Below are 10983 nucleotides of genomic sequence, written 5' to 3' on the forward strand. Positions count from 1 at the left end.
CCCATTTTATATGACTTGGATTGTGCAGTACATGTGGCCTTCATATGCAGATGGATCAAAATTCTATGTACATCATGTCAAGCCTGCAGTTTCCATGTACATTATTTCCATGGCTGGTGATATCCTTTGTGTTGCTAAAATGGGAGTAGCATTTTGTTGCATGTGGAGTTGTGACCACAGAGATGCCACTACATCTCAGACTCATATTAAGTTCTGATCTGTGAAATAGCTAATCAGCATAAATATGGACATGTGTTCCTATAAGAGCTCATCAACCTGAAGTTCATTGACAAGGATTTCCTCCATTTTTTGAAAAATAGCCCAGCCTCCATGCAGTGTGAAGTTGGGACATCCAATTTCTTCATAGATCCTTTTGGCCAAATTACCAAACTCTTCACTTACCCAACACATTGACACATCTCTCAAAACTGGGATTTCATGCCTCAGTGCATCAATTATGTCTTGGGTAACAGGGATCTTGCAGTCCTGTCCACCTTGTGATGCTGGGAGAGTGAATGCATGTCATGGAGAGGTACTTGAAGCATTGGATTTTTGTTTCTGGTAGCAAATGCAGTGGTTATTCCAATACTCCACAAAAGAATCCAATTTGCCCTGCAAAATTTTCAGCCAGAGCCAGTAGAAGAGTTGCCTAATGGCAATGCCATCCATCAGGTAAAGAAAAATATGGGTAGTGAATGAAGCAATGCACTTGTGAAGAGATATATTTAGGGTGATATACACCATCATGTAGTCCGCTTTGTAGCGAAATTTTTATATTAATACCCTTTGTATCAAGAAACCAGTGCCACAAGCCCTCAATGGGTGTATTATGGACACTCTTCAAGAACTGGAATGGTGGGTATTGGTTGGCATCAATGTTAGGTGCAAAAACCATGCTAGCATACACAAGCAGGGTTTAGTATATTTATTAGCAGTGAACTAAGGAATTGTAATATACCACAGTGCTGTCTGGTTGGCTGAAAATGATACCTGTTTCTGAGCCTCTGTCAGTAACAAATGTCAGAGGTATTGCTTCCACATCAATATTGAGTACAAAACTGCAAGGGAAACAAGCATAACACTAACCCATGTACTTTGTGATGTAGTTGAGGTGCACATGGCCAATTGTTGCTGCAAGCTGATGGTTTGGAACTACAACAAGATGGAGAAGAAAACTACTCCATTGGTCCTTTATCCCATATATGTCAAGTCCTACACCACCCATCCTGCAAAGCCTGTGCATTCAACTTCGCAAAACCATCCACATGATGCTGGTGATTTAGGCCCAATAGCTGATAAGGTTGATCTGTGAACTTGCTTGCCATGAGGAAACCATGCATTCGACCCATCTGGTGCATGGCAGGCAAGCACAGTGTGTACAAAATCACTAGATAAATAAATGCATAAGGAATGTTTGTATGACACATAAGGGTCATACCAAGGTGGGGGCATTCCTTCACTACTCAAAAGTGATGTGATCATTCGGACTCCATTTGCCTGGTTGACATCATTCGCAACTTTCTCCAGAACAGCTTGGGTTGCAATATCAGTCAGGGGTGGCTTTTGTGGACTTGGAACATCAAACTGCTTGTTTAATTCATGCAACCAGGACTTCCTGCCAAAAGTATGGTAGTGTCAGCTTAATAGCATAGACAGAATCAAATCCTTGGCCTAACTTGACAGTAAGTTGGAACTCAGAGTTCAGTCTTGCCAAATGTTCCTGCACCATGAGTGGTTCCTTGGCATACTGATGGAGTGCCTCACAAAGGACATCTTCAGGAGGATCTGTGTTGCAGCAACATCAGCTAGTCAGCCAGTGATATACTAATGGGACGAACACTGCTTGACTCCATATCCATTGACACCTGTTTGATTGTGTGCCATCCAAGTCCAGTATTGAGCATGCACTGAACTTCGTAGAGTCAGTGCAGTGCAGTGCAAGGCCTTGTGGCAGTGTTCTTGCTTACAAAACATATATGCATCATCTGGCATCCGAGTCATACCCATGACCTGAACCTACACTCTTGCCTACTAATCTCTTATGAGGTCATGATATACCTTGCATCACGTCAATCAGCATACTGTATTCTGAGCTGTGTAGTACATAGGTAGTGAAAGATAACAATAAACAATGCCAAATGAATGGTGTGTCAACATGTCAATGCAAAATTGAACCATGGACTTCTTGACTACCACACTAAGAATGGTTGCAAAGTAGATTTCGAATGAGGGAGTGGTATGATACATGCGAGTTTATATATGTATGTAAAGTACCTGCAAGCCAAACATTTGAAAATGTTTAACCATTCACCCACCTTCCAAACAAGGTATTGTCAAGTCACTGTTATGTGGGCATAAGGGTAACCAAGTCTGCAGAATGGAAGGGAATGGGGGTAGACATGTAACCCAGGTAGATGGGGTACATGTGTCACATGACTGCATGGGTCAGGGCCACCAGCAGATCATGGAAGGAAGGGTGACTGGACATAGTCCAGTTATAGTACAATGCAGGGTAGACAGCGGGATACTATAAAAGGAAAATGTACAAGAGAATGCAAGCCCAGCAGGGGCTTGTGGGTGACAGAACATCATCACTCGAAAGCATGATGAGCAATAAAGTAGAAAATCTATAAAAGGAAAGAAATGTGAGCAGTGCATAACATCACCCCCCCCCTGCAAAGGCCTGAGGTCCTCTGAAGGTGAGTAGAGTCCCTGGGCAACCCAAGAGTGGAATGCTGCCAATCGAGGGGAATGAGCCCACTAAGTTCACATTTGCTGAGGGTGCTGACAGGAACTGGAACGAAGGGACCATCTAGTAGAGGACAGGTTGTCTTAGTAGCATAGAAGATGGCCTGTCCTGCTGAACCTCCTCTGGCCTGAGCAAAAAAGTCAAGCCAATCACAGGGTGATCCATTGAAGGGGACATCCACAAGAGCATCTGCAATGGCCTGGAAGTGCTCCTGGCCCTGGCCTGGTATAATCTTCTCCCAGCAATTGTGACACCTCTGTTCATCATTTCTTTCAGCCATTGACACTCCTCTTCCTCCAGGTTGTGATGTCCTTCTGACACTGGCTTCCTGGCCCTGGAGCAGCTATGTCTCTTTTTGGTCAGCGTTTGCAGGTAGGCTCAATCTTCCAGTCATTGTTTGACACAACAGAGAGAAGAGCCCACAGACCACAACTTCAAGGGGAAGTTGGTTGAGAAAGGAATGAAAGGAGCAGATGAGGGAGGGGCTGTAGTCTTTGTGGACAATTTTGATGACAGCCTCCTGAGTTCTCAGGGCTTCTTGGAGGATGGACAAGTTTGTGCGATCTGTGCCTTTGTACATATGCACTTCAAAGCTTCCATCTGCCACCCCAGTTGGGTCATAGATGTGCTTTCTGATCACTTCTGTGCTTCTGAAGATCATAGAAAGCATCCATAGATGCTCGTGTCATTCCCCTGCTCTCCAGCCATGTGATTCCCAGTGCTTGAAGTTGTTAAGTTTTGGAGGATGATGAGCTGCAGGATTGTCAAGTCTATAGAGAGGAATATACTCAGACTTCAAGTTGGTTGAAGCTGAGGTGCAGTAAGGAAAAAAATAAACTGCTAAGTGTCCGCTTTTGGATTACATAATGCTGTGCTCAGTGAACCACAACTAAGGTAAAAGTGATAAACTCCAACATGCCCCTTCAATGAGTATAGTCAAGAAGGAATTAAAAGAAAATAATACCCATAGCTTCAGAGAAACGAACATGCTTCTCCCTAGACACACCCTTAGTCAGCACATTGGCCACCTGGTCATTGGTAGACACATAGTTGACAACTACTTCTCCAGAATCCACCTTCTCTCGTATGAAGTGATGATGGATCACAATATGTTTCATGCAGTTGTGGAACATTGCATTTCGAGCCAGTGAGATAGCAGATTGATTGTCAATGAGGAGGGGAGTGGGTTTGTGTGACAACACAGTCTTGAGTTCAAGGACTAGGGTATGAATCCAGATAGCTTCCTTTGTGGCAGTGCATGTGGCCATGTACTTGGCTTCTGTACTTGAGAGAGCAACAGACAATTGCTTTTTCAATGACCAGCTAACAGCTCCACCAGAAAGGATGAAAGTATAGCCAGTAACAGAGTGGCAGTCATTGATATCTGCTGCCCAATCTGCATCTACATACCTGATCATGCATGCATTTGAGTCTCACTTATAGGTAAGACAGACATCAGGGGTGCATCACAGATAGTGAAAAACATGCTTTAGTGCAGTAGAGTGTTCATGCCCAGGGCATGCAGCATGATGGCTCAACATGCCTACAGTAAAGGCAAGGTCAGGCCTTGTTGCTAGCATTGCATACATAAGGGCTCTGAGAGTGCCCTGGTATGACTTGGTGTCAGCCTCTGGAATTTCTAGTTTTTTGAGCTTTAGGTTAGGCTCAATGGGGGTCATGATGGCTCGCCCCTCACTCATTCCAAATTGCTTGAGAATACTCTCAACATATCCCTTCTGTGAGAGCCGTATGATACCTTTATCATGGTTGCGAAGTATCTCCATTCCTAAAATCCAATGTGCCTCCCCCAGATCTTTCATCTCATACTCCTGCAAGAGCTGAGCCTTGACATGCTCAATGGTTGTGCAGCACTTCGAGAGTATTAGCTTGTCATCTACGTAGACAGCAACAACAATCAGTATGCCATTCTCGACTTTAAAGAAGAGGCTATGGTCGGCCTGGCTTCGAGTGAAACCCAGGGATTTGAAAACAGTCCAAAGACGAGAGTACCATGACTTGGGGGCCTGTTTAAGGCCATAGAGCACTCGTAGCAGCTGCCAGACTTTGTTGCTGTCAGGAGGAAAGCCTGGAGGGGGGTGAAGGTATATTTCTTCATCTAATAGTCCATTTAGGAATGCAGATTTAACATCCATCTGATGAATTTCAAGATTATACTTAGCAGCAAGCACCAGGAGTATGTGGATGGTTGTGAACTTGGTGACAGGTGCAAATGTCTCTGTGTAGTTGATCCCATGTACCTGTGCAAAGCCTTTGGCTACCAAATGAGCCTTGTGCCTCTCAATTTGACCAGTTGGCCCTTGCTTGATCTTGTAGACCAATTTTGAGTCAATCAGTTTACAGCCAGGAGGCAGGGCAACTTCCTTGTATAGTCCAATGGACTTAAAGGTCTGTAATTCATCAATCATTGCAGCATACCACTGATCTGCATTGGTGCTTTGCATTGCATCATTGAACGAGCAAGGTTCATTGTCATGTGTTGTGGATGCTTTGTAAGCCACTTCCTCATTCATCTCAGCCACCTCAGCCTCACTGTTGCCACATGCACACTCTCGCTCTCGAGTGACTTTGTCGATGGGGCATCCACCCTCACTCTCTGCACCTGAACCCTCTGGCGCCTCAAGCTGTTGACTAGGCAAGGTTGTCCTGTCATAGGAATTGATGAAAAAGTGATAATCATCATCTCTAGGTGGCACTTTTTGTGTTCTGGTGGACCTTCAGGTCTCTCAAGGTGGAATTGGAGTTGGATAGGGCTGCAGGGGTGTCGCTTTATGCATGGTAGGTTTTGGCGTCGTCCTGGCTCGCTTTACTGATGGTTTTGAGGCCATTTCAAGCGCTGTTTTAGGACTCTGGCCGCTGCCTGGCATGTTACCCTCCAAGTGCTGTGGGGAATGATCTACCATTGATCCTGAGTGATCAGGTGTGTCGTTTGACTTGATTTTGACCTCATGGACAACATATTCACTCTCTCCCTCACTAGACTGGAGATCCCCATCATCAGACTCCATGTGAGCATGGCCTTCCATGCCCGAAGCCCTGATGGTATCCAGGTGCGATGTATTTCCCTTTTGGGCATTCCCTCTTATGTCTGCTGGTTTACTAACCATGCCTGCAGGATCTTCTTCTATCTGGATGCGATCTAGGCCTGCTGCTGTGCTTCCCTCATCAAATACTACATCCTGGGATTTGAAGACACAACCAGTGGGCTGGTGTAAGCATAGGTATGCTTTCTTGTTCTCTGCAAAGCCCAGATGAATGCATTTTAAGGACTTTGCATCTAGCTTCTTTCTTTTTTCCTCAGGTATATGTATGTGTGTGGTGCAGCCAAAGGTTTGGATATGGGCCAGCAATGGCTTAATACCTGTAAAGGCTTCATATGGTGTGACATCCTCAGAGATAGCATGGGTCAGTGATCGGTTGATTAGGTAGGCCACATACTGGATAGCATCCCCCCAATATTTATTTGGCAGTCCAGCGTCTTTTAGCATCACCCATGCACTTTCAACAAGTGTGCAGTTCATCTGCTTGGCAATGCTATTCTCCTGTGGGGTATAGGCATTTGTCCTTCTCGTGGTGGACCCCTTTCAACTTGAGGTAGGCCTTGAACTCATCTGAGCCATACTCCCCACCTCTGTCACTCCAAAAATAATTTGCTTTTTTGCCAGTCTCAACTTCAGCTCAAGCGAGGTAGTCTTTCACTGAGGGGAAGACTTCATCCTTGGATTTTATTAGTTTAACCACAAGGTGGTGCAAGCAAGCATCAATGAAGGTTACGAAGTAGCAGTGTCCAGTTCAGGCTATAGTCTCCATGGGGCCACATACATCAGAGTATGTCCGGTAGAGTACTGTTGGGCTTTCAATGTTTGACCTGATGGGTATCACCTTATGGTGTTGCTTCCCTTCAAGGCAAGGTTGGCATACTGAGTTCGAGTGCTCAGTGCTGGTAAGCTCCATGCCTTCAACCATTCCCACTTTAACCAGTTTAAGCACAGATTTTGTATTTGCATGCCCAAGTCATCAATGCCACAAGTCAAGTGTGGCTACAGACTTTGGTGCTGCAGCTGCGAGTGCCAGGAAAGTAAGGGTAGGGTCAAGTAGTGGAGATGGTCCTTGTATGACAAGTGCTCCATGACTTGGAGAGTGAGCCTTGATGATGACCCACACCTACAGTGTCTGTACCATCAGTGATTGAGCATGTTCCACCTGTGAAGATGACTTGGACATTTCTAGTGGCAAGGTATGCCACTGAGAGGAGGTTTGCACTGAGATCTGGAACAAAATAGACCTTCTGTAGTAGGATTCTACTGGTCTTCCCATTCAGAAGATCCATATGAAGTTCGATCCATCTGATGGCAGTAGCAGGAATTGTGCTCCCATTTCCAACGACTACAGGCTGCAGGGGTGAGAGCATCTTTAGTGAAGTGAACCATTTCTGCTGACAGCACATATTCACAGAGGCACTGGAGTCAATGACCCAGTGTGTGTGTAGATTCTCACCATTGTCAGTGGCCATGAAGAGCCATAGGGCACTGTCTTCAGCAGGTGAGATGCGTGTGACTTTAGCAACAAGTTTGTCCTCCTTAGGCTTATCCTTTTCAGCCTGTGACAGGGACTTGGCTGCCTCATCAGCCTTCTTCTTGTAGCAGTCATCTTTGACATGGTTCATCTTCTTGCAATAGCCACAAGCCTTTTTCTTTTTCTTGTCATTCCTCTTTCCCTTTTTGTTAGGCATCTTTGTTACAAGGGCAGTTTGTGCCGAAGAGGTGTGGCAAGACTTCTCTTCTATCAAGACTTGGGAAATGACAGAGTCTGGAGTTAGTTTCTCATTGGATGACATGAGTATAGTGTGAAGGGTTGAGTACAAGGTTGGAAGGGAGATGACCATGGCTATGGCAACAAGAGAGTCTTCAAGGGGCTGTCCAAGAGACTTTGGGATTGTTGCCTTCTGCCACATGGCATTAAGCTGCATCTCCATTGAGACATCATCTGCTAGGGTACCACGAAATAGTTTGCCTATAAGGTAGGCTATCATTTGTTTCCCTTTGCCTTCATAGCACTTGCATAGCTTTTTCCAGACTTCTGCTGCTGTCATGGCATGCAGAACACCACTAAGTGGGTCGTCCTTTAGAGTAAGTGTGATTTGAACCCTTGCTTCTTTATCCTTGTAGTGCCAGTCTGCACATGCAACTGGATCAGCTGCTGCATCAGGTGCCTTCAACTTTCCTTCTACAAGCTCCCAAAGTCCATGGACATCTAGGATCATCATAATTCAGTACTTCCACGTCTGGAAGTTCAAACCATTGTCTTTGAGGGACAGTATGTCATAGAGTTGACTGGAGGCTTGAGTAGTTTTACCCAAAGGTGTAGTAGAGGTTACTGTTGGGGCAGAGACTGGGGCCTTTGAGGGACCAGAAGTGGATGCTGACAGACCAGACATAGTAGACACTTTGTACCAGACTTGACGTGTTCAACTTCCCTAGGATTAGAACTCACAAGTGGGGCTCATAACCTTTTGGAGGATGATGAGCTGCAGGATTGTCAAGTCTATAGAGAGGAATATACTCAGACTTCAAGTTGGTTGAAGCTGAGGTGCAGTAAGGAAAAAAATAAACTGCTAAGTGTCCGCTTTTGGATTACATAATGCTGTGCTCGGTGAACCACAACCAAGGTAAAAGTGATAAACTCCAACACTTCTCCACCTCAAAGGTATTAACCTGGCACCAGGTGCACTGGTCTGAGTTTTTGTCACAGTTCAATATGGTTATCCAATTCAGACCTGGAAAACTTGGCACTAAGCCTGACACCCTAACTAGACAATGGGATGTCTACCCCAAAGAGGGGGATAGCAACTATGCCCAGGTCAACCCACAGAATCTCAGACCAGTCTTCACACAGGAACAACTAGCCACCTCCCTGCACACCACCTACCTTGAATACCTGGTCCTACATGCTGTTGCACTGATGGACATGGACAAGTTACACAATGATATCCTCTCAGCTCTACCCTCAGACCCAGTCACCCAAGTCCAGTTCTCAGATACATCAGCTTCCTCTGCCTAGATGGAAGAATCTATGTACTGGACTCTAATGACCTTTGCCTTTGCATCTTAAGGTTCAAACATGATCACCCCTCATCCAGCCACTTCAGCCAATAATGGAACCTTAGAACTCATCCAGCATGAGTACACCTGGCCCAGCCTAAGGACATTCATCAAAGACTATGTCTGGTCTTGTACCACCTGTGCCCAGGCCAAGGTACCCTGCCACTGGCCTCACAGCCTACTCAAACAACTCCCTGTGCCAGAGAAGCCATGGAATTCCATTTCAATGGATTTCATAGAGCAACTCCTGGCCTCAACCAGCTTTACTGCCATCCTCATCATGGTCAACTGGCTTTCAAAGCAAGCCATTTTCATACCTACTCACAACACCATCACAGCCCCTGAGCTCACCAAGCTCTTCCTTGTGCATGTGTTCTCTAAGCATGGTGTACCAGCCCATGTGACCTCAGACTGGTGATCAGAATTTGTATCCCACTTCTTCCAGTCTCTTGGTAAAGCTCTAGACATGTGTCTACACTTCACCTCCAGTTATCACCCAGAGGGGGATGGTCAGACAGAGTGCACCAACCAGACCCTCAAACAATATCTCTGGGTCTACTGTAACTACCAACAGGATAACTGGGCCAAGTTACTACCATTGGCTGAGTTCACTTACAACAATGCACCTAGTGCTATGACCAGGGTATCACCCTTCTTCACTAATAAGGGTTATCACCCTAATATCTTGGTCTTCCCTGAGTGCAATCTCACATCCAACTGGGCTCATGATTATGCAGTTGACTTAGATTCACTGCACCAATACCTTTGTGAAGAAATGGCTCTCACCCAGCAACACTACCAAGGACCAGCAGATGCTAAGCACATGCTGGCCCTGGACTTCAAAGTGGGTGACAGTGTCTATGTAAAAGCCAAGTATTTCTGGTCAACCCAGCCCTCCAAGAAGTTGAGTGAGAAGATCCTCAGGACTTACCCCATAATAGCCCAGGCTGGCTCTCACTTGTTCACCCTGCATTTACCAGACTCCATTTGTGCTGTACACCCAGTCTTCCACATATCCCAACTTGAACCAGCCATCCCAAATACCATACCCAACTGGACTCAACCTCCACCCCCACCAGTAGATGTCAATGGTGACTTAGAATTTGAAGCAGCAGAAATACTCAATTCAAAGGTTGACTGGCACAGGAAGTGTTGGTTGCAGTACCTGGTCCAGTGGACCAGTTATGAGGGAACTGACAAAGAAACTACCTGGGTATTAGCAACAGAGTTGGACAACACCTCAGAACTCATCCAAGAACATCATGACTGGTACCCAAACAAACCCAGTCCTTTCAAGAAATAACCTAGAACCAGTCTCAAGTTTCTTTTCTCCTTATCTGTTTCACCTGTCTTTTAGTTACCATGTCTTGATTTCCCTTACTCTTCTTTTATTTGTTTTCTTTCACTACTTAGAACCAGAACCAGGATTTGGCATTCACAGGCATACAAGAACACTACACTACACATGCATGATGTTAGACCTGGGACCCAGCAGAACTGGCACTGGTCTGATCACCTGACTCAGAACAGGACTGGCTTTCCTCTTCTTCCCTCCTCAGCCCCTCCAGCTCTTCATCAAGCCCCTTGACATCCCTGTCTTCCTCATTGGTGGTGTCCTGGTCTGAAGGCATGTCTGGCACCAACAACTCAAGGTGCTCTTCACATATGTTTCATAGGACCAGGCAAACTGGTAGAAGTTCCTTGAGGCTTCTTTTTGGGCCACTGCTAGGCTGGCCACATTGTCAGCCACACACTCGACCACCTTGATCATCACCAGCATGCAGGGACATCACATCAGCCTTCCTCTTGCCCTTGTCAGCAGCCAGGCCAGACCCCTGACCAGTCTCACCTTCAACTGGCCACTGGCAATGCTCCTTCAACTCATTGCACTGGTTGCAGGTTAGCTGCCACTTCTTGCTGTTGGTGGACCACACACAGACTGTGTTGGTCTGGTCACAATGAAGACACCTGCAAGAGAGCACATTAACAAACATGTTGAAACTAGCTAGATGACTTACCAAGGGTTCATCACCTTGATGTTTGACCTGGTCCAAGTCAAACCACCCACTAAGGCATCTGCCTGCCAGCTCTCCTCTGCCCTTCTGGCCTTGTCAG

The 10983-nt window shown here is 45.9% G+C and overlaps 1 protein-coding gene across 1 annotated transcript; it reads right to left on the minus strand.

Moving 5' to 3' along the window:
- Positions 1–35: 35 nt before the first annotated feature.
- Positions 36–1975, minus strand: F5J12DRAFT_833230 (uncharacterized protein; the record flags this gene model as incomplete). Its single annotated transcript, XM_051745803.1, is given in 10 exon segments — positions 36–249; positions 259–503; positions 537–649; positions 710–755; positions 784–847; positions 959–1081; positions 1118–1226; positions 1259–1615; positions 1677–1785; positions 1839–1975. Coding segments are annotated over 9 exon segments (1303 nt in total), but the record flags the coding sequence as incomplete, so codon positions are not given.
- Between the last annotated feature and the right edge of the window lie 9008 nt (positions 1976–10983).

Source organism: Pisolithus orientalis (assembly GCF_024613125.1).
Source record: "Pisolithus orientalis strain OTSU chromosome Unknown F5J12scaffold_15, whole genome shotgun sequence".
Lineage (NCBI taxonomy): Eukaryota > Fungi > Basidiomycota > Agaricomycetes > Boletales > Pisolithaceae > Pisolithus > Pisolithus orientalis.